Genomic DNA, 25493 nt, shown 5'->3' with positions numbered 1-25493 from the left:
TTGATCATCCTACTCAGTGCCCTCCTCTTGCTTAGCTTCTTTAGGTGTACATAGTTTAGTATTTTATCAGATATTATATGTCTAATATCCATTTATAGATGAGTATATACCATGTGTGTCTTTCTGCTTCTGGGATACCTTACTCAGGGTGACCTTTTCTAGTTCCCACCATTTGCCTGCAAATTTCATGATTTCCTTGATTTTAATTGCTGAGTAAGTAGTATTCTATTGTGTAAATGTACCACAATTTCTGCATCCATTCCTCCGTTGAGGAGCATCTGGGTTGTTTCCAGATTCTGGCTATTATGAAAAAAGCTGCTATGAACATGCTTGAGCAAATGTCCTTGTTGTATACTTGAGCATGTTTTGGATATATTCCTAGGAGTGGTATAGCTGGACCATGAGATAATACTATTCCTAATTTTCTGAGAAAGTGCCAGATTGATTTCCTAAAGTGGTTATACAAGTTTACATTCACACCAGCAAAAGAGGAGGGTTCCTCTTTCTCCACATCCTCTCCATCATGTGTTGTCACTTGTAAGGTGAATTCTAAGGGACATTTTGATTTGCATTTCCCTGATGACTAAGGACGTTGACCATTTCTTTAAGTGTTTTTCTGCCATTCAATATTCCATATCCCATTTTTAATTGGATAACTTGATTTCTTGTTTGTGTTTTTAACTTCTTACGTTCTTTATATATTCTGGATATTAGCCTTCTGTCAAATATAGGGTTGGTGAAGATCTTTTCCCAATCTGTCAGCTGTCTTTTTGTTCTGAGGACAGTGTCCTTTGCTTTACAGAAGCATTTCAGTTTCATTAGGTCCCACTTATTGATAGTTGATCTTAGAGCCTGTGCTGTTGGTGTTCTGTTCAGGAAGTTATCTCCTGTGCCAATGAGTTCAAGACTCTCCCCCCACTTTTTCTTCTAACAAATTTAGTGTGTCCGGTATTTTGAGGTGTTTGATCCACTTGGACTTTAGTTTTGTGCAGGGTGATAAATATGGATCTATTTGCATTTTTCTATATGTGGACATCCAGTAGGGCGCCTGTTTCTTTTTTTTTTTCTCCAAATATTACATCACTGTCAACATTGTCTTATTGCTTGCAAGAACAAAACAAAGAAAAAACTTGTGGAGAGAAAAAACAAATAGATGAAGGCAGAGAATCAGAGAAAGACAGAGACAGAACAAAGACAAGATAGACATTATTGGTTTTCTGTATTATATAAAATTATAGTTAGTTTTTTTTTCTCAAGTAACATTGTTGGATGGTAGCGAATTTATTTAAATTTGTAGATCGCTTCAATAAAGAGAACATTTTTTTCTATTTGGGAAGCTATCCACTTACAGTGCTAACTTTTATCTATCTATCTCTGCCTGCCTCCCTGCCTGTGTACCTGCCTTTCTCTCTTTAGTGAGTGAGTGAGTGAGTTAGTGTGTGTGTGTGTGTGTGTGTGTGTGTGTGTGTCTGTGTATGGGTATGTGTGTGTTCAGTGAGGCACATGTGTGCATGCCTGAACACAACACATGACATCATTTCTGTGTGAAGGGCAGAGGGCAACTTGTGGAAGTTGGTTCTTTCCTAACATGTGTTTCTGGGGCTTGAACTTATGTTTCAGGCTTGGAGGCAAGAACTATTTCCCACTGAACCATATCCTTGGTCTCATAGTTTATAATTCTTTAAAGACCACTAGATACAAGGGATTTGATCAAAAACTACAAGCAGGATAAACACATCTAAAGTGGCAGCTTATAAGTCTTTCTCTTATTTTGAAAATATAAAGTAGTTATATTTTAATAAAAATGTGAATTATTCATGTTTTAATATTTAAAATGTTACTCCATTCAATTCAAGTATATTTATTTTTCTTGTCCTTTTATGAAAATTCTGTCATTTCTTAGAGGACTGTTTATTATTTATAATTTTATATACTTACTGTTTTCAGGTTTTCCATATTATAACGGAAAAGAAACTTTCTGGATCATAAAATTGTATCCGTATATCTGGTTATCTTTCTGCTCTTCACTTTGTGAATATCATGTGTTGTGGATCAAAATTTATATTCCATTTCTCTTTGAGGTTTCCCAATATGAGAATAGGACAAATTTGAACTCAGAGAGAAAAATAACTATCTGATCTTGAGCTGAAGTTAACAAAACCTTTCAGAGACTGTGCTTCATATTTAATTTACTCCTGAAAACTCGATACTATGGAAGGAAAGCTAGTATTATCAGTACCACCATCCACTTAGCACCGAAGGCCTCATAGCCAAGGTTTGGGATGGGGACATTTAAATTAGTTCTCAAGTATCAAAGCGAAATAACCTGGAGCTTCCATGCCCAAAAGAAATAGATAAGACTCTGCTCTTTCTAGTCCAATTCTTCACTGGGTTAAACAATGTCCACCCTAATGGTTGGGCTATTCCTTATTACATCATCAATCCTATGATGCAGTTGTTAAGCTCTCACAGCCCTTCACAGAGACACCCAGAAATGCTTTCTTGGGTCTCTAGAAACTCTTCAACAGTTTTTCCAAGGGGACTTGATCACTGTATATTGATTTAACCATGAGGTGCAAGAAACTCAATTCTTCTTCCTTGTCCTTTGGTACTGTCACTATTTTATTCTGACCACTGTGGTTTAGCTTACATTCCCTCATTGCTTTGTGACGATGACTGACAACTTGTAGGGATATTCATTTAAGTGACAAAATGGCGGCTAGCCATAAATACAGCAAAAATGCTTTTATGTGCAATATTGGCAGTATTTCTATATGTTTTTCCTTTATAACCAATGCTCTTATACTTTTGCTTTTAAATATTTTCTATATAATTTTATGGCTTATGACTCAATATTATAGTTGTGTTTAAATGGCAAAGCAAGTGCCTTTACATTCACTGTGGTTGTTAATGTGATTGTATTTATTTATTATTTGCTTTACATGTTAACAGATATGTTCATATTTTCTTTCTTACACTTCTCTTTTTCTGTTGACTTTCTTTTCCTGCTTGTTTTGAGTTACATTACATTTTTGCCAGTGGCTAAAAAATTCCTGGGAATAAATCAAGAAGGAATGAAGCACATGAAAGCCCCATTCATAAAAATGAACATTTAATATAAACATTTAATATATTTTTGTACTTTATACAAGTCAGTTCAAATATAATATGTCATTAATCATTGCTAACTAAAATAGAGATCACATTATTAGATATAAGACATTCAGTATTGAGTTAAGAAGTAAAACGTAGCAGATCATTATTAACTACAGTGGTGGTAAAAGAAATGTCAAGTGTTTCCAAGGTAAAAAAAAAAAAAAAATGAAAAGAAAAGTCCTCACCTCAAGGCACGGGAGGAGAGAATAACACCAGCACTATGGGATGATGTTCTATGACCTTCTTAGATAATGACCATCTCAGAGGAAGAGTGTGTGTCTGTCATGATGCCTACAGCAAACAGAAGGACAAAGCTTGGAGCGTGCCTGTCATCCTAGCACTCAGGAGAGTGAGGCAGGCAGAATGTAAGTTCAAACACAAGAAAAAAAGATAAAGAGTGAAAAGAAGTTTAGCAGAAGGCACAGACTGAACTGGTCTATAGAATAAATGCAGAACTTTCTGGGATAGCTGGCTTGTCAACAGTCCATGGAGGCTGCTCAGGGCACAGGTGGCACCTAGAACATGTCCTGCCCTGGGACCTGCGAGTGAGGAGAAGGTCATGGGAGAGGTTACTGAAATCTAGGCAAAAAAAAAATGTTAAAAGGTACATTATATTAAAAATTCTCTGTCTCTATCACACACACACACACACACACACACACACACACACACACACCATACAATAGGAAATACAGAGCTAAATCTTGGGAAGGAATATGTTGTTGCTTAATAGTGTAACTCTGAGACTTTGCTATGTTAAAACTTTCCAGAATGTCATGTAGCAGAGAGAATTCAGAGAAAGAGTGTTCCAGCTATCATTTCACATAACATGAGAGACAAGCGTGGGTAATGATTGCAAAACTTAATAAATGCTATCACTAGCATCACTACTGAGAACTTTTCCTAATCAACTTAGGTCTATAAAACGTGAATTTATTCTATTTATCTCTTTGATATGCTCTAATGTCTGGCATTTTACTCAGACTATGTACTTATTTTTTTATTATTAAAACTTTAAATACAAATGGGCATCGAGCTCTCAGTCTCACATTATTTCCTTGCTTTATGTTTTATTTACGATTTAATTAAATGTATTTATTGATTTTATGTATTTGTGTAACTTGCAGGAGTTGGGTCTCTCCTTCCTCTGTGTGCACCTTAGGAACAGAACTCAGGTTATGACACTGGATGGCCTTTACCCATTTTGCAATGTTGTCAGCCCTGTCTTATTTTATGTAAAAATAATGTTTTAAGAAAGTGTCTCAGTCTCTTTTGTTTGTTGCTGTTATAAGATACTCTGACAAAGCAACTGAAGAGAAAAACACTTATTTTGGGCTCCCAGTTCCAGATACAGTCTATGAGGATGGGAGAGTCAGAGACAGGAGCTATCCACATTGTATCCAATGTTAGGAAGCAAAGTTGACATTTAACAATAACCATCAAGGTAATGAGATAGGGTTTCAGTAGCAATTTGTTTGTGTTCCATCATCTTATTTCAGAAGTTTACCTGTGCTAGATATCCTCTCTTGGAATACATAACTATATTTTAAAATGCAGGAAGAACAATAGTAAACATATTTGTTTGTTTGTTTGTTTGTTTTTTAAGTCTTGGCTCTTTCTTATCTATGTATTTTATTTATTACATTTTATTCAGTTTGTAACCCCCTCCCCCATTTCTTCCTAGTCCCACCCCCTCCTTCTTCTTCCCCTATGCCCTTTCCCTAATTCCCTAATAGACAGGACCTCTTCCACTTCTATCTGACCCTAGCCTATCAGGTCTAATCAAGGCTGGCTGCATCATCATCTGTAGCCTGGCAAGGCTGCACCCCCCAGGGGGAGGTGATCAAAGAGCTGGCCATTGAGTTTATGTCAGAGACAGCCCCTTCCCCCCTTACTAGGGAACCCACTTGGAAACTGAGCAACCTACGGGCTTCCTCTGAGCAGGAGGCCTAGGTCCTCTCTATGCATGGTCCTTGGTTGGAGTATTGGTCTCTGCAAGCCCCATGGGCCCAAGTTTTTTTGGTTCTGTTGTTCTCCTTGTGGAGTTCCTGTGCCCTCCAGGTCTTTCTATCTCCCTCTTCTTCCATAAGGATTCTGGCACTCTGTCTAAAGTTTGACTATGAGTCTCAGTATCTCCTTCGATACCCTGGTGGGTAGAATCTTCCAGAGGTCCCTTGTGGAAGGCTCCTCTCCTGTTCCTTGTCTTCTACTTCTGAAATCTACCCTGTCTGCCCTACTGAGTGAGGCTTCAGCCTCTTCCCTAGGGTCTTCCTTGTTGTTTAGCTTCTTTAGGACTATAGAATTTTAGTATGTTTATCCTATATTATATGACTAATATCCACTTATAAGTGAATATATACTGTGTGTGTCTTTCTGCTTGCTGAGGGTCATACTTATACAAAAAGAATAAAGATCATTAAGGATAGAAATACTTTCAACGTGCCAAATCTGTACCAACTATGACCATTTTTACCATGTATTTTGCATTTCTTCCTCTTTTAAATTATTTTAAAACTTAGTTTTTGTGTATGATGTATTTTTATCACATTCCACCTACCCCAAATTCTCTAAGATCCTACCTCATCTATTGACTTTATGATCTCTCTCTCTTAACTCTAAAATTAAAATCAAGAGAAAAAAAGAGTAATAAGACAATAAAACAAAACAACACACACACACACACACACAGCAAAACCCAAAGTACATTTTGTGTTGGCAATACTCTTGGACATAGGATCTGTCTTGGAGCGTGCTTGGTACACCCCGTTTCCTCCACTGGAGAAAATTGATTTCCCTTTCCCAGCAGGTTTAGTTGCAAATAGGTTCTTATTAGGTGTGAGAACCTGTGTCGAATCCCCTTTCAGTGCAGGGACTGAGAAAACAGACTTTCAGCCAGCACTAATCAGAAGAGGAGTATTACATCCCCTTTCAGGAAAAAAAAAATCCACAAATAAGACATTACAATTCCAAACATCCTTGCGCCCAACACAAAGACACCAACTGCATAGATGATCGACTTAGTATTTTTGTTTTTAATCTAGAATTTAGAGTATAAATCATACTAGACAAATGACCCACAGTTTTCCCAAGTTGCCCAAATTTGCCCTATTTGTATTTAAAAACCTAAAAAATTACTTATTTATGTTTATGTAGTTTGTGTTTATTCATGTTGGCTGATCTGTACACACACCAGGTGCATCCCTGGCGTCCCAGGAGGTCAGGTGAATGTGTTTGAACTCTGAGAACTCCAGTTAGAGATGGTTGCCATCTGCCATGTGGGTGCTGGGAACTGAACCTGGGTCCTCTGCAAAAACAGTGAATGCCCTCAAATGTGGAGCCTTTCTCCAACTCCTGCAGTTAAAAGCTTGATGCATTTCTGCATATGAAGACAACCTGTTCTATTCCAAATAAAAGAAAAAAAATGTTGCTAAATTATAATTTATGTGTTGAGACTACATTTTATTTATTAGGAATCAAGAAAAAATTTAAATACTGTGTTTTATTTAATAACCACCTCAGGTAATTGCGTAACAACACAGGGATTGAAAATGCCTTTCCAGATTACTTTAAGATAATTGCAACTCAATTTATTTCTCTTTAATTGGGAACAGGTCTTAAAGAACTCACCAAATGCACTGGCTAAGTTTGTTTTTATTTATTGAAATTTAGTTAATAAACACATATAATAACATTTCAGAGCATATTTGTTCCAGAATTATGGTGATTCTAATTTTTAAGGTGTATAAACAACTTTTTTTGCTTTCTTGTATACTTTGTATTGGTCAGATTTCCAACAGAAAAATAATTTACTAGCATGAGTATGCCATGCTCTAATGTAATTGGAGATCCAGTTATTTAAGAAAATGATGGTCTTTTGCCAAAATTAATTCTGGCAAGCAAGATTGGAATGATATATTAAATTCCAAGCCATATAAACGGCACCTCAAAATAAGAAACTGATGATTCAAGGTTGGCAATGTCCCCTTTGGTTAATTTAAGAACAAGTTAAAAGCTGGACATAATAATTTTGGAGAGCTAAGAATTCCTTCTTCCAAAATGTTCCCAGAGCTTCAAGATGAAACAGGAATATCAAAACGATTGTGGAGAATTACAGTCAAGGTAGTTTATTTAGAGAGGTGTGCTTGGCATTCACCAACAAACATTTTGCTTGGCTCCTTATTTATCTTTTAAAATGATATGTTTACTTATTTATACTTGTTAATCTTCATTAAGAACATAGAATAATTTTTAAAGGTAACCATGATCTTTCCAAATTTGTGAGAAGTTTAAATCAATTAATTGCTTCTCATCTCTACCATTTCACTCTTTTTCTTATAACATGAACTTTTCTGGTTATCAATCATAACTTTTAAAAGACAGCAGTATTGTTCATGAAGAAGGTCTCACAGGTTCAAACCAGTAGTATCAGCCTTATTTCTCAAGTTAGTAACTTGAGAAAATAGAAAAAGGTGAATGAGTAAGTCAGTAGAAAATATATGTGCTGAAAAAGTTTTTGATAAAGAAGCACATTGGGGAAAAGTGCAAAGTGCATAGGTGAGAAATTTCTCCCTCATTCCTGCTCTCTCTCTCTCTCTCTCTCTCTCTCTGTGTGTGTGTGTGTGTGTGTTTGATGTATATCTATAATTTGCTTGAAACTATCTAGGGCAACAATATATGCAATGAAAATACGAAATGAGACTAATTGTCTATGGCAAGGAAAAGTTTTTGGAATATGATTTAACCTAAGAAAATCCCCCCCCTTTTTTTTAGAATGTTAATGATGAGCCTCCTGTATGCACACCACCACATTTAGAAACTCAGATTTATGCCAACTTTAGGGGTCCTTTCATTCGCCTCAATTGTGTAGACAAGGATTCTCCACAGGATCAGCTAAGCTATTCAGTCACAGAAGGTAAAGCATATAAATTCACATTGGCCTCTTCCATGCTGTTTTATAAGATGCTCATGTCAGACATTTTGTAGCTGGTGGGAACATATCATAAAATATATCTTCAATAAAAACTTAAACAAGGAAATGAAAATAACCATTCACAATACAGTTTCCATTGTTTTATTACCTCATCATTCTTAGGAAATACAAACAATCAGTTCACACTTTGGAGAGAAGGTGCTGAGTTGCCATTTCTGGCCACCGCGCAGGATTTCCAGTATGATCTGTTTCAAGGAACGAAAGATGTAGTGACTTTCCAGTTACTGATTGAAGTCACTGATGAATTGGGTGGGAATGAAGCTAGTCAGCTGACAGCCACTATGACAGTCATAATTCATGTGCTTCCCTGGACCACAACACAGCCAACGTCTTCCACAAAAACAGCTACAACAACTGTAAGTAAAATGATGACCTGTGATTCTGAAGTAGGTTGAATTAGTCTCCTACGATGTTCTTGAGAACTCTCATAGGAGTTTTTCTATTGTTTTGGGATTGAAAGACATTCAATGAAACAATTACTTTAATATAGTTGAATTCTCATCTTCCAATAAGGAGAAACCGTGGTATCAGTTAGCTGTCAGTGTTAAAGTGAAGTAAATATATCAAACAATCATTTTTGAGTTCTTAGCTCTTAAGAATTCCTAACAGTTCTGTTGATCCTTATCAGAGTATTTTTTCTCTGCTTAAATTAATAGTCAGGAATCATTTATTATGGTGAGAGCGTCACTTTTTTTGCTTAGAAAAAATATTTAGTAGCTTTCTCTTTTAGGAAGCATGCAGACTCATGGGAAGGCAAGATGCATGTGTTTTCTTGGTCGGTTCAAGTAACAATTCGGTAAAATGGGGAACTACAGCACAAATACTTAAACTAGACTAGGCCAGCTGGAGCTACAAAGGAAGTTCCAGGAAAGCCAAGGCTCCACAGTGAGGGCTTGTCATAAAGTAGAAAAAAAATTAAAGGATTTACTTCTTACCACCATGTTCCTACATAGTAGAAGGGGGACTAGAGAGGTTTCTCAGTTTTACAGTGAGGGCACAAATGGCATTCAAGGAGAATCTACACCCAAAACTTCATCACCTCACAAAAAAGACACTACCAAACTTCTGGCACTAATTTTTTGTTGCTTAGGATTGCAACTTACACATTTTGAAGAAACGCAAGCATTTAGTTCTTAACACATTTATCTTATTAAGTTTAGTATCATTTACAAATTCTACACTGTGTCAAATTATGGTTCACTTCTTTCAACATTTGAGGTTGAAAATAAGGTATGTTTTCATGGGAAGTCTTTAGTTTTCCACTGTAGAGGAAAATTTTAAAAAACGTAGATTTTTTTTAACGATATTAATATTTACATGCAAAGAACAGAAAGATTTCAAGGTATAGACATCAATTATCCCAGGAAGAATATAATAAATTTCAAGGAAGTGATGCATAAGCTATTTTTCCTCTTGGAACAAAAAGTAGCTTATTGATGAAAAAGAAAAATGTGCCTGGTAAATAAGTAAAGTATTGAAACATGGAATGTATTGAAGATGAAGGGTCAGGTGTTAGGAAAGACCTGAAGTTATAACAATTTCACAGCAGAGAGGAAAAATTCAAAGTGTTTGGTACATTTTAGTAATGTTCAAATAACATATCTTTAATGCTCTCTGAGTAAGAATGTTAACCCAGAGAGACACACTTGAAACAAATTAGTTATTTGTTGGATAAGTTGTTGAAAATATCCCATTTCTTGACTTTATACTTATGTTTTGTTTTAGCTATCAAAAACATAATACAAAATTTAATGCTCTAATCTAAAGAAAATAAACTAAATTATGATAATTTAGTACTGGCCATTCTCCCAAATGTTTAATGAAGTGGTGTGCTTTATTAAACCATTAGTTTTTAACAGCTTGAATTTTCCTTCACATACTGACTTTATAAATAAAATAGTTTCACTCAGGGGAGTGCCAGAAGGGGCCGGCTCTAAGAGCAACAATCAATAAATGAGACCTCATGAAACTGAAAAGCTTCTGTAAAGCAAAGGACACCATCATCAAAATGAAACAACTGCCTACAGATTGGGAAAGAATCTTCACCAACACTTTATCTGACAGAGGAAAATATCCAGTATATACAAAGAACTAAAGAAGCTGAAAAGCACCAAACCAAGTAATCCAATTAAAAAATGGGAACAGAGCTAAACAGAGAATTGTTGACAGAGGAATATCAAATGGCAGAGAAACACTTAAAGAAATGTTCAACCTCATTAGCCATCAGGGAAATGCAAATCAAAACGACCCTGAGATATCACCTTACACCCATCAGAATGGCCAAGATGAAAAACTCAAGTAACAACACATGCTGGAGAGGTTGTGGAGAAAGGGGAACCCTCCTCCACTGCTGGTGGGAATGTAAACTGGTACAACCACTTTGGAAATCTATCTGGCGCTTTCTCAGACAATTAGGAATAGTGCTTCTTCAAGACCCAGCTATACCACTCCTAGGTATATACCCAAAATTTGCTCAAGTACACAAAAGGGATACTTGCTCAACCATGTTTATAGCAGCTTTATTTGAAATAGCCAGACCCTGGAAACAGCCTAGATGTCCATCAACAGAGGAATGGATACAGAAATTGTGGTATTTTTACACAATGGAATACTACTCAGCAATCAAAAAGGAGGAAAACATGGAATTTGCAGGCAAATGGTGGGATCTAGAAAAAATCATTCTCAGTTAAATATCCCAGAAGGAGAAGGGACAAACACGGTATATACTCGCTTATATAGATCTATAAGATATGATAAACATAATGAAATCTATACACCTAAAAAAGATAATCAAGAGAGTGGACATGGGGTAAGATAATCAATCCTCATACAGAAAGACGGATGGGATGTGCATTGAACGTATGACAAGAGTCTACTGAAGGCATCTGAAAGACCCTAACTAGCAGTGTTTTCAAAGCAGATACAAAGACTTATAACCAAACTTTTGGCAGAGTACAGGGAATCATATGAAAGAAGAGGAGTTAGTTTGATAGGGAAAGGATAGGAGATCCACAAGGACCAAATATATCTGGGCACAGGGTCTTTTCTGAGACTGACATTCAACCAAGGACCATGTATGGATATAACCTAGAACCTCTGCTCAGATGTAGCCCGTGGCAGCTCAGTAACCAATTGGTTTCCCATAGTAAGGGGAACAAGGACTATTTCTAACAGGAACTCAAGGGCAGGCTCTTTGACCTCCCCACACCCCAAGGGAGGAGCAGTCCTGTTAGGCCACAGAGGAGGACTTTGCAGCCAGTCCTGAAGATACCTGATAAAATAGGATCAGATGAATGGGGAGGAGGTCCCCCTATCAGTGGACTTGGAAAGGGGCAGGGTGGAGATGAAGGTGGAAGGGTGGGATTGGGAGAGAATGAGGGAGCGGGATACAGCTGGGATACAGAGTTAATAAAATGTAACTGATAAAAAAAATAAAATTAAAAAAAATAGTTTCACTCATTGATTGAAGCTTTGTCTTCTGCTTCAGGGATTCTAGTCATATATTTTATTCAGTGAAATAACATCAGTTACAATTTTAAATAGGAATATTTTTTTGGTCATCAGCAATTAGTTTTTAGCCTCTCTCTTAACTCCAGGAAATTCATACCCATTGATTTTGTTGTATTCCATGAATATGTATTGAGTCATTTTAATAATTCAGGTAAACATTGCAAAAGACCTATCTTGTTGATAATGTACTCAGATTAAGTTAGAGTAGCATTCCAAAGAGTATCTTCATCCTAGGTCAATATGAACCTCATCTCCTTGTCATTTTATTCTGCTGGATCCTGCTCCTCTGTTGGAGATTATTTCAGCCTACATTGTTAGGGGGCCATAACTACATCCCTCACAAATTGCTATCTCCATCCATCACGACTCCTGCTAACCAAAAGGCTGATTAGGAAGGTAAAGCTTAGCAAAGGAGAAACTATTATATTAAAATGTAATTGGCAAAATAAGTTCTGTAGCAAAATAAATAAGAATTTTTGTTTTTTAGTTTGGAGTAGAGCTAAGTGGTATTGTAATCCACACACGTTCCTTGGCAAGGCACAATAGGCTTTCTAACAAAGGCAGGGCAGTTAAAACTGCCTGGAAATGATTACCAACTTGTGCCTTTCAATGCTATTTCCATGAAATAAGTTATATTTCCCTTACAACTATACAGTTTGTTTGTGTGCATACATAACACCTAGGTCTCCACAGGAAGGTATGTATACTTCTCTTTACAGAAAAATGCTACCAAACTAGTAATAACTTTACAAGCTCTGTATTTCAACTTATTATAAAAGAAGAAAAAATGCTACTCAAACAATTCTAACTTCAAAATGCTTGCTTGAATGTTAGTAGGCATATATACAAAAGCAACTACATGGTATAAAATAGTTCCTAAAAATAGAATATTTCTAAAGGTTTGATTAAAAAAAATCACTGACCAGCTACTATTTAATTTAAGGATATTATAAAATTATCAGATAAAATTCATCTGTGTTTTATTGTCTGTTTATTTAACTCCCAAGAAAACTAGCTGCTGACATGCAATATTAAATACATTAAAGAAAAAGAGACAATAAAACATTTGACTAGAAATGGCTTCAATAACAGAAAGTTGTTTTCTGAATTGTAGCAGAATCATGCAGAAACGTTTTGAAAGGTCTATGTCATCCTAAGGAATACAGACTTAATTTTTCATTATGGAGACTCTACAGGTGGGTGATGAAATACTTGTACCAGACAAAATGTTTCTATGTTTGATAGTGATTAATAAGGTCCCACAGAATACTGAGTGAATATTGGCACATTGTGAAAGAAACACCCACAGTTGCAATTATCCATTTATAGTAATGATTTCGATGAAGACCATATTTAATAAGGCTTTGATGTAGAAATGCATGGTCATTTTATACATATGTATATATATATGAAATAAAATTTGCCATGCCTTTTTCTCAAAAAAGTTCAAAGAATATGCATATAATACGTAACGGGAATAAGATTTTTTCTTAGGCCTTAACCATTATTATTATAAAATATTATCATTAATAATATTATTATACAATCTTCCTCCTTAGAATGTTAAATAAGTTATGAAAATTTAAAACTATTTAAATGGTCAAAGTACCCTGTCAGAACTTTATCTGCTTTTAAAATACAACTACAAATACCATTATAAAAATAGAACATTCTTAAAACAGATTGCTAACAATGTTTGCCCATTAGCTTTAGAAAAATGAAGTCCAAATGATAAAAAGTTTTAAGCAATTAAATTTTATTCAACTATATTATAAATACTATAGAATGCATCATCAGTCTGAAATTCATTATAAATGCATCATCTTCTTCTGTGGCCTGACAAGGCTGCACCCCCCCAGGGGAATGTGATCAGAGAGTCTGCCACTGAGTTCATGCCAGAGACAGACCCTGCCCCCCTTACAAGGGAGCCCAATTGGATACTAAGTCTATGGGCTACATCGGAGCCAGAGTTTTAGGTCCTCACCCTCTATCAGGGTAGTTCCTTGGTTGGGGTATCATTCTCTTCAGGGACAGAAGGGCTCAGGGTTTTTTGTTGCTGTTGTTGTTGTTTGTTTTTTGGCTCTATTAGTCTCCTTTTGGAACTCCTGTCCCCTCCAGGTCTTTCTATCTCCCCCTTCTTTCCTGAAATTTCATGCATTCTGCACAAAGTTTGGTTATAAGTCTCAGCCTCTACTTCAATACTTCCAACAGTAGAGTCTGATAGAGGCCATCTGTGGAAGGTTCCTGTCCTGTTCCCTGTCTTCTGCTTCCAATGTCTATCACATTTGTCCTTCTGAATGAGGATTGAGCATCTTCAATAGGGTCTTCCTTGTTGTTTAGCTTCTTTAAGAATATAGATTTAAGTACGTTTATCCTATATTATATGTCTAATCACAACTTATAAGTGAGTATAAACCATGTGTGTCTTTCTGTTTCTTGGTTATCTCACTCAAGATGATCTTTTCTAGTTCCAGCCATTTGCCTTCAAATTTCATGATTTCCTTGTTTTTAATTGTTGAGTAGTATTTCATTGTGTAAATGTAACACAATTTCTATACCCATTCCTCAGTAGAGGGACATCTGTTGTTTGTTTTTTTTTCCCCCAGATTGTGGCTATTACGAATAAAGCTGCTATGAACATGGTTGAGCGAAAGGGGAACCCTCCTCCAATGCTGGTGGGAATGTAAACTTGTACAACCATTTCGAAAATCAATCTGGTGCTTTCTCGAACCATTAGGAATAGTGTTACGTCAAGATCCAGTTATACCACTCCTAGGCATATACCCAAAATATACTCAACTCAACAACAAGGGCATTTGTTCAACCATGTTTTTATTCATAGTAGCCAAAACTGAAAACAACTTAGATGTCCCTCAGAGGAGGAATGGATACAGAAATTGTGGCACATTTACACAATGTCACTCTTTTTAATTGGAAATCTATGTTCCTTTTACCCAGAACAATATCTGCTTGCATAATTTTATATTCCATTTCAGAGACTTGTAAAAAAAAAAAAAAGTAAGCCAGATTACAAAACCCTGACTAAAACAATAGTATATAACTGCCACTGAATTTGTAAAAATAAATAAATTAATTAATAAAAATTAATAAAATAAAATGTTTTCATGAACAAGTATATTCCCCTTTGTACAAAGTAAACAAAGAAGATAAGGTACATAGCCACTGAGAACACTATAAAACACTCATTAAATGTGTTAACACTTGAAAAGATAGATATTAGAATAAACAACACAATCTCTGAAGGAACAGAAGCAAGATGGAATCACTTTAATAACAGAACAACTTAGTTAAAAGCCTAATAACAAATGAGTCTAAGCAGTGACTGATGAAAATAAACAGAAGCTTTGTAAAGGGTCTCCTGGTCACTCTGTTCCTCCTCATTCAGAACTTCTTTCCTGGGGCAGGTAGGGAAGAAGGGAGACACTAAGTCATCCTTTATGAACTGAATTAAATTCTCCAGCTTAAATGTATGTTGTCTAAAGAGACAATGAGGTAACCGGCTAGACGCTGTTTCCTGCAAATACAATTCCCCAAAGGAAACATGAATCAAAATTCCAGAGACTGTGTGCAGCAAATTGAGCCCATAATAAAAATTCCAGGACTAAGGTCTGTTTTGACAGAAGAGAAGACGGTAGAAACTTTAAATCATCCTAATTTGTAACTATGGTTTTTATTCTTATTTCAACATAAAGCACAGAAAGGAGAAAGTCTGTAAATAACTGTCCAACCTTTTCATCAGTTCTTCTGGGTAGCATATCCATATTTCATGATGCAAATCAGTATAACGAAAAGGATTTTATCCTATCAGTGAAGAACTGAGGAGACATTAGTTGCAGGCAGTGGCTAAAATCATAGTTCTTTATTGACTTTACTGAATCTGAGCTTTAAAAGTGAATTCTAAGGCTATCTTGCTTACACCTAGCTCTGTGTTCCTGCTCCCCTACTGTATTCACGGACATACAACTTTTCCAAGACTGTTCTGTAGCACCAAAAAAGTAACATTTGGTTATATGTACCTCCTAAAATAATTTGCTGTGAATTCACTTTAACCTAATTAAAGCTCAGTATAAAATTTCAGAAATCTATATATTTTGATAAGTGTCTGGTATATTGAAGTTGATCACAGTGTGGATGCTTATACTACAGAAGTAGACAAAGGCCACATCCTGGCATTTTCTTTTGCTTTGTCTTGTTAGAGTTGGTCTATCACATGTTCTCCGACCTGCGCATCTTATTCTTTAGAGAGTTTAAAGCATAGAAAACATTTCAAAGCAAGTGGGATTCATGGGTCCATATAATAAACAAAATAGTATTAAGCCACCAAAATGGATGACAGAGAGCATGTAAGGTTTTTTTTTTTTTTTTTTTTTTTTTTTTTTACACTTATCCTTTTAAATAGTAAGGCATAACTAAAGCCATTTGGAAGGACAGTATACCCATAAAAGCAACAGGTAACATGACTCTCGTCATTTTCCTTTCATGGTTTTTGGTTTGGTTTAGTCTGATTTTTAATACAGGTTCTCCTGTAACTCGCCTAGCTTGACCTCCATTTTGTAGGCAAAGCTTGCCTGCCACTGGCCATCTTCCTGCCTCTACTTAGCATATTTTGGAATTAGAGGCATGTGTCATTGAATTCTGGCCTTTTTGTTTTTATTTTTGAATCAGGGTCTTACTGTATGACACAAGATAAGTCTCAATTTGATGCTGTGCTTGCTTCAAAAGATAAGGTACTGGGATTACAAGTGTGTGCTCAAGGATAAATGCAATCTTTACTCTTTTGAAGCAAGAGCAAAGATAAGAGAAATGTATGAATTGCTGTGAGCTATGCCTTAAACATACTTTGCTTTAGATTAGAAAGTAGAGCTCTCTGTGGTATTTGTTTGATGACTGGCTATCTCTACACATTGAACTAACTTTTCCTTGTTATTTCTGTTTTCCTAATATAAAGGCTAAACTATTAACATAAGAACCATGGTCATAAATGACCATACACTAATAGAAGGCTGAACTATGAATATAAGAACCATAGTCATAAATGACCATACACTAATTGCCCAGGGGCTGTTATGAACTCATGTAACATTCTTATATTCTTCACTAAAATCCTAAATATGTAACATTGTTCCAAACAGAGACTGGTCTATACAAACAAAGACATACTCATAACTCCAGTTCATATCTAGTGTCAGAGCCCGTGTCTTCCTGTTTCTCTGCTAATTTTGCAATTGTAAAACTCCATTAGTTTCTGCACACTTAAAAGAAAACATTTTTCTGACACCAAGCATTGACTAACATTTTAATGAACGATAAAGGAAAATATATTAAATTATAATTCATTTTTGTGGCATGGTAAATTGAATCTTGGGCATGACACATGCCAGGCAATCACTCTGCCAATAGGCAACACCCTTAGATTTCTTTTTACAAAGTGTTTTACAACAGGGTCTGACTAACTTGCTAAAGCTGGCCTTGAACTTGTGGTCTTCCTGCCTAGCCTTTTGAATAGCTGGGACTAGAGAACTGAACCATGAGGCATGGAAAAGCATAACTTCCTAGTAAAATGAAAGAACTGCAGTCATCTCCCTAGCATATCAAATTACTTATAAAACAAACCATTAAATGTTGAACAGTGAACTGGTAACAATAAATATAGAACCTTCATTGTTAGTTAGCAATTAAAGAGCCTGTGAATCATCAGTTTGAAGAGAATCATGTCTGTTTTACCAACTGTTAACAAGAAGCAGGACACATGCATTTTTCAGTCAGTCTTTTCTTTGTTTCAGTACTCATTCAACTCTCAAAGGAAATAAATATAGAATAACTGAGAGGATGTATGAAAGGTACTGTTCAGTAAGGCATTGGCAACAATGAAGAAAAACAAACAGGTTTATATCTGCCTGTTGTTTCATGAAAGAACTACATTCTAGACAAGAAAAATATAATTTTTCTTTTTTTTTTTATTGTACTTGATTACTCCTGAGCCTAAACATACAAATTAAGCCTCAGTGGTCACCTAATTTATGTGTGTGTGTGTGTGTGTGTGTGTGTGTGTGTGTGTGTGGCTAGTTTTTAAGAAGAGGAGATTCTTTCTTAACATAAAGAGAAAGAACTTTCACTATGTTAGCCTTTTGGCTTACACGCTTTAGAAAACCATATTGAATGTGAAAAAAAAAAAGCGAGACATGGGAAGGGTTGTAGGGGAGAAGGGAAAAGAATAAAGTGATATAATCATATTATGATCTCAAAAAAACTAAAAAGAATAATAAAAAATAAAATAATTTATTGAATAAAACAAAGGAAAATAATAGTCTTCTCACCCAGTAAGATTATATTTGGTTATACCCACTGAAGTCAATAATGTTTAATAGTGTTAAAAATACATAGGGCTGCCATGGGTTACCTCTGAGCAGGGTTTCTAGGTAATAAGGGGAACAGGGAGTGTCTCTGACATGAACTCAGTGGCTGGCTCTTTGACTTCCTCCCCCTCACGGGGGAGCAGCTTTGCCAGGCCACAGAGGGGGACAATGCAGCCAGTTCTGATGAGACCTGATAATCCAGGGTCAGATGGAAGGGGAGGAAGACCACTGCTATCTGTGGACTTGGAGAGGGGCATTGGGGGAGATGAGGGAGGGAGGAGGGGTTGAGAGGGAGTGAGGGAGGAGGCTACAAGTGGGAATAAACTGTAGTGAATAAACTGTAATTAATATAAAAAAATAAAAATTTAATTGAATCAAAACCACAAGGAAAAAAAATACATAGAGCAAAGTCTCGTGGTTTTCAGTGATGATGATGTGAGCAACTACAGTGGTTTGAAATGGCCCATAATTTGAATGCTTATTTGTCAAAACATGGCACTGTTTGAGAAGGATTAGGAAGTGTGGCCTTATTGGATGAAATGTGCCTTTGGAAGTGGGTCTTGAGATTTCAAAAGCCTATGCCAGGGTCCAGTCTTTCTCTCTCTCTCTCTTAATCTCTCTCTCTCTCTCTCTCTCTCACGTACACACTCACTAGCTCTTGCTGCCTGCAGATCATGATATAGCTTTAAGCTACCTCTCCAGCATCGTGCCTGCCCAGGCTTCTATCTTTCTCCTGCCATGATAATGAGGAACTAAGCCTCTGAAACTGGACTCAGACCCCAATTAAATGTTTTCTTTTATAAGAATTGCCTTGGCCATGTCTCTTCACAGCAACAGACCAAGGCAGTGACCAAAGCGGGACAAATCAGTGACCAGGAAAATATAGGAAATTAATTCATTTTACATTATGTAGATTTTTATTTCCTTTTTTGTACAGCATCTTCTTACTATAGTCTTATTTTTTTTCATTTTAGAAAAAAAGAGGTGATTCATTGTTTTAAATGTTTGTTCTGTGTTTGATTTTAGACAGAGTTTTGCTAGGCTGTTTAGGCTGGCTTCAATTACTTTTTTAGATTTACTATTTATTTATTTATTTATTTATTTATTTATTTATTTATTTATTTATTTATTTTGGTATGTGAATCGTAGCTTTGGCTGCATGTTTACACGTGAACCACCTGTATGCCTGGTACCCATAGATTTCAGAAAAGGGCACTGGATCTCTTGAAATTGAACACAGGATGGTTGTGAAATATCACGTAAATGCTGAGAAATGAACCAGGGTCTTGCAAGACAACAAGCCTACTAAATGGCAATAAATTCCCTATGTGAGGTGGGCTGCTTTGAATTCATCTTAACCTCCCAATTGGATTACTGGTGTGCAGTACCACAATGGGGTCCAAATGGAGTGGCAGAGTGTAGCCTTAGTGATGAGGCAGGTCCTGGCTTGCCTCTTAGTTCTTCCGTCTCTAGGTAAACCTGTGCTGAGTCACTTACTATATTGAACCTCAGTATCCAGTCTGTCAAGGAGGATTACAAACAGACGTTTCATCAACCCTTTCTAACACACTGGCCCTATCATAGGATGTTATTAATACATTGCATACCTCATAAGTGTTTTTTCATTGGCTGAAAACATACAAAAATAGATTGTTTATTGTTTCAAAGTATTCAGCACAGATCAATTAGTTCTCATTTACAGTTCCCTCTAAGTAAAAAAAAAATTCTGTTTTCTTTATATTTTTCTAATATTAATTTTGTAAATTCCACTATCTGTAGTAAGTTTCTAAGAATGTAAAAAAAAAACATTATTTCTGCTTAAATCAATTTTACTCTTAAAGGCTATTTGACATTTTCATTTGGCACCTATTCTGTAATTAGTAAAATATTTCAGAATAAAAATTAAATGAAAAATTCTTATTGACAATATTTTTAAAGTCTTCTTCAGCAAGAGGTGAATGGGTTAATATGAAAGGCAATAAATAATCTAAGTTGAACTGTACTCCGATATACCCTGAACACCTGTTGTGACTCCAAACACTGATGAAAGATTCCATGACAAGGAAGATTATTATTATTGTCTTTTCTGTAAAGTATAACAAGTTAAGCAATTAAGGCTATGAATCAGATTAACTGCATGCAGCAGTAAGAAGTTTAGTTAATGACCAAGTGACAGAGCGGAAATTCCTCTGTTTTCACTAGTGATTTACCTAATGGTGAGATAAATGTCTGATGACATACAGCGTCTGCCAGTTCAGAGCACTTGGTCTCATCACTCCTCGTGTCCTTCATGGTAGGAGACACCAGTGTCTGAGTCCACAAGGGCCTTTGGGCTGTCTGCTCCGAAAAATCTGAAAGCATTTGAGAAATGTATCACCCTACATTTCAAAGCAAGTGTAAACAGCATAGACTTTGCATGACAATGAATGCACAATTTAAAATGGGTGCTATGAAGTTTGGGATTTAATAATTGAAGTCAATTTCCTTGAGAACATTATGCAGCTAATATTTGAACAAGATTTCTTACCTAGTAGTCAAATTTAGGTCTCTAAATGCATCTATATGAGTTTTCTCATTAAAGTGATTTGATTTAATCAAATTCAAAGATTTGACTGTTTTGTCACATTACAAAATTAAAGACTAAAGCACCAAAAGTCCAAATTCTCTTCTCATGGTTAAATTATTGTTTTAGGGTCACAGTCTTACTAAATGATACAGCCAGAAAGATCATTAAAAGAGCAGCAAGGCTTGAAGTTTGAGGAATCATCTGAGTAGTGTAGGTATAAATAAGAATAAGGTATAAAATAGAAGAAAGAGCCCCCAGAAATGAAGCTTGAGAAGTTCCAGTAAACACAGAGGTTGGTCTCCTGTAAATTAGGTTACAAGTCATTTTGACAAGTGCTGTAAAGAATAAGCAAATGTAGGGCAGATGTCGTATCAAATTCTGATTTGAAGCATCTGAGAAAGTCCCAGAAGGGAACGTGGAGTTTTAGGTAGGTTCTGATAGACAGAATGAGAAGCTTGGACATTAAGCAACAGCAGCCACAGTTGATGAAATGTAGATTTGAGGGCACATGGTTTATTCTTCATAACAGGAGAAAGACGAAGTGTGTCCTGAGACAGAAAGTGAGGTTGGCTGAGGCAGGGATAGTGAAGAAATTAGGTAGATTGGTAAAGCTTAGGGAGTAGCAAAAAGAAACAAAACAAAACAAAACAAAATAATAAAAACCCACAGGCAAGAAAGTTAGACAGGCAGGTACAGGAGGCAAGCATTGACCTCTGTCATGACTCCTGTGTGCTGGAAACACCAAACAGACTTGAAAACAATTAAAGTGTAAAATAATAGCTTAACAAGCCTGGTAAGCTGTGAGAATGTAAAATCCCATACCTAAGACTGTCAAGTTGTTTGGAATCATGAATGGGAATTGTGTAGGAAGGGGTCCAGCCTACACAAAATACACATTCAAATATTTGCTCAGTGTTCAGGATTACTAGGTGGATTAAAATAATTCAGTGTGCTGTACAGAAGTTTTTATTAGGATCAACTGAAACAAGAGACATGAAAGATCTTGTAATACACATGCTATACAAATACGAGCCATTTCTATTGTGTTAATACCTGGAGAAAGATTTTGCTCTTTTTACAGCGCTTCTCAACGTATTATCCTGACTTATCTTAGGAAACTTCAATATTTGACAAAGAAGTTTGGCTTTTTTAAAAATAAAAAGCGCTAGATAAATTTTATGTGAGCACATGAAGAAACAAAAGAGAAAAAAGCCTCACAAAGCTCTTTGCTTGTTGTCAGGTAGGAGAAGCACAAACAGCAGGTGGGTCTCAAAATGAAAACACACACACACACACATACACACACACACACACACACACACACACACACACACACACTCACACAGGCAACAAAGTTAGATCGGAAGGTACTACAACAAATGACCACACAAGAGCTGTCAGTTAGCTTCCTACAGCTGGGTAAGTGTATGTGAGGGCTCCATACTGAACTTTTTAAACTTAAAATGGTCACAATACTCTCAGTCTGACAGTATGTAGCCCAGGGCACTGAAAGGAATATGGTTGTATGGACTCCATTTCTGTCATTTTGGACTTTGCACCGTACAGGATGCTCCCAGGAACCGTTCCTCTCCACTCTTCCTTGCAGACTAGCCATGGTGAGGTCTCATCCTCTGAGATGGGAATCCAGAGCTGAGTTCAAGCATGGTCCACAGCAGTTAGCAAATAAATGCTGTGCCTGGGATTCAGGATTCTGTATGACCGTTACATGTTGATTCCCAGAGTACAATGAATATTCAGTAAATACTTGTTAGAAGGAAGGAAGGAAGACAGAGAGAGAGAGAGAGAGGGAGAGAGAGAGAGAGACAAACAAGGGCAGAATAGACTCTATTTCCTTATATTGTGGCAAATGTACTTGAGAAGGTATTTTACTGTTAGTATTAGTAGTTTAGTTTTTTTATTTAATTTTATTTTATATATTTATTTATTACAATTTATTCACTTTATATCCCTGCTGCAGCCTCACCCCAGTGCCTTGTCTCCTCCCAGTCCCCCCACCCTTTCTCCCCATATGCACCTAGAACCCTGATTGGGGAGGTCCCTCCACCCCTTCTGTCAGACCCTAGCATATCAGGTCTCATCAAGACTGCCTGCATTGTCCTCCTCTGAGGCCTGGTAAGGCTGCTCCCCCTCTCAGGGGTAGGGGATACTGAGTTCATGTCAGAGACAGTCCCTGTACCCCTTGGGTACAAATTGGTTACCCCTTGGCAACCAACTTGGACACTGAACATCCAATGGGTTTCTTTGGAACAGAGTAGGTCCTCTCCATGCATGGCCCATGGTTGGAGTATCAGTCTCTGCCTCCCCCCGCTTCCTCCTTGGGCCCAGGTATTTTTTCTCTGTTGGTCTCCTTGTGGAGTTCCTGTCCCTCTCAGGTCTTTCTATTACCATCTTATTCCATAACGATTCTGGCACTCTGCACAAAGTTTGGTTGTGAGTCCCAGTAGTTTAGTTTTTGAGAGGGAGTCTTATGATGTTGCCAGACTCAACTCCAACTCCTTTGCTTTAGCAGCCTCCAGCCTCAGCCTCCACAGTAGCTGGAACTCCAAGGGTGTTCCACCGCACCCAGCCATTTCTTAGTGATCTAACAATAATGCTGTGTTTCAAAGTGACAAACTGTCAACAATTTGATCTATTATTATTTAGAAATACAACACAACAGTATTTATTTATGAAAATTAGATCACAGCATTTAAACTGGCCTTGCTCAAGCTTAATCTGATTTCCCCATCTTTCTTTGTTTGGACATGCCCACACTTGTGTGTTATAAAGCAGAATGGCTGATCTTAACTACCCAATGCTTAATCTTAACAACTACCTAATGCTTAATCTTAATCACTACTCAAAATCAACACAGCTAGGAATCCTTTCGCTGAATTTCATAAGCAATGAAATTTCTTCCACCACTCCTGCTGACTGATCCATTCTGCAAATGTCTCCCTTCGCTACCATTTTCCCCTTTTCCCCTTCCACTTCTGTGAAACTAGCCTTACATATTACATTACCTTAAATGTCTGACCCCAATGCATGCATTTTCAAATTTATCCTATCTTATGCTGCCATCTGCTGGATGCCACTGTTCCTAAGGCAAGGACCTTAGTCACAAATCACCGAAAGCCTGATGTTACTTAGTTGTTTCTTAATGGTCACTGTTAAGCTAGTAATGAAAACTTATATGTCTGGGGGAAGAGGGCAACGTTGTGATTCTTGGTAGGAAACAGAAAATTCCAATAGTACAGTGCTCGTTTTCAAATAATACTTTCTTATGTAAAGAACTTGTGCCCAGCAATATTTTCACAGACTACACAAAGATACGTAAGAAACAGTCCTTGCTCAGGAATAGTTTACTTCCCAGCAGGAATAATCACAAGGAAGTAAGATATGAAAAAGTTCTTTCATATTTTTGTCACTTGCTCTGTTAAGGAGCAGTAAGTATTTATTGTGTTTTCTCAGATTACCACCTCCGTCTTAAGGAAGATCTCATACTACTGGAGGCCCGACAGCTGGTTTCCAGCAGTGCTCACTCTGACAGCAGCTCTCTTTGTGGCTTGTCTCTACGCAGTTGCCTGGTGCCTCTTCAAAGAGTAAGATTTCAGTTGCTGCTCTCTTTTGCATTTTTTTTTTTCATAACGAAATCAACCTGGGATGCCTCCAAAAGCAGGATGAAAATGATGACAAAGGCTTTGGGAAAATATCTCTCTTGTTTTTCATTCTTCATCATGATGGCGGCTTTCCACGTGTATTAAGGAAAACCTTTTGGTCTGAAAGCCAGTACTTATTACCAAAATGGTTGATTGGATGATTCTAGCTTAAAGCCATTTTTTTTCAATGACCATTTTTTTCAATACTATTTTAATCTATCCATATGCAAAATCAAGACCAGGATTTCTGATTATATTTGCTTATTAAAGGATGGACAGAAGTCACAAAGTAAGAGACCAAATAGTCTTAGGAGTAATCAGATAAGGGCTGAAATGATCCAGCAGTTATCTTGTGATCCTCATGGTTGAGCTATTGTGACAGGTAAGCAGAACGCAGAGATGTTAACAGCAGTGTGCTTCACATCCTTCAGTAGAAAAGAAATTAAGATCACAGAGAAGCGTGATAAGCAGACGGCTGAAATGCAAGCATCTTTCTATGGCTTTTAGAACTCTTGTCCAGAGAGATTGGCAAGAGAGAGTTTTACTGAGAAAGTGCCACTGCAGAAGGCTTTTGAAGAGTAAATGGAAACAAAACATAGGAAAGATGCTGAAAATACTTTATATCAAGGGTAACTCTTCTTTTTATAAGCATAATGTGGAAATTTGTTCAGCTGACTCTCTTAGCCTTCTAACCTTGGTTCTTATCCTGAAAGATAGACTTCAGATTCTGAATGGTAAAATGGCAAGATTCAAAGGTAAAGGAACAGTTAGAAAGAAGGTTTTTCCACAAAAGGAGAGGATAGTTGAAAGGATTATAAGAGCCATTTGCTGGGCATGATATGGCAATTTTGAATAGTATCGAAGGCTGCATGCACAAAATCAAGCCAGCCAAAATTTCATCAGGGACTGGGGGGTGAAGGGCTCATGATCTCTTACCTTTAGCTGAGGAGCTATTGGTAATCGACTGACTCTGGAATTGAAGCAGGGTGTCTATGTCCTCAGGGACACAGCCTTTGAAAGGATACCCAGGTTCCAGTAGATTTCCCTTCACTCATATAAATACAGTAACAATAGGTGGACTGAATGTCTCCAAGAAGAAGAGGACTTGGAATTAGGAAAGAAAGCAGTAGGGGGATAGGGAAAAATAGTTACCTCTAAGTTTATTCAGTGCACTCGCGCGCACACACACACACACACACACACACACACACACACACACACACACACACACACAC

The 25493-nt window shown here is 36.8% G+C and overlaps 1 protein-coding gene across 1 annotated transcript in view; it reads left to right on the top strand.

The window, feature by feature from the left end:
* The window catches only part of LOC129681019 (cadherin-related family member 4-like), a 97517-nt gene that overhangs the window by 70811 nt on the left and 1213 nt on the right, over positions 1–25493 (top strand). Inside the window, exons 17-19 of the mRNA XM_055612905.1 lie at positions 7927–8068; positions 8249–8502; positions 24071–24201. Of these exons, the coding sequence (XP_055468880.1) occupies positions 7927–8068; positions 8249–8502; positions 24071–24201 (527 nt within the window). The remainder of the gene's footprint in view (positions 1–7926; positions 8069–8248; positions 8503–24070; positions 24202–25493) is intronic.

The sequence above is a fragment of the Psammomys obesus genome, unplaced genomic scaffold, assembly GCF_907164565.1.
Source record: "Psammomys obesus unplaced genomic scaffold, mPsaObe1.curated_primary_1811, whole genome shotgun sequence".
Classification (NCBI taxonomy): Eukaryota; Metazoa; Chordata; class Mammalia; order Rodentia; family Muridae; genus Psammomys; species Psammomys obesus.
This window is presented reverse-complemented; position numbering and strand designations above follow the sequence as displayed.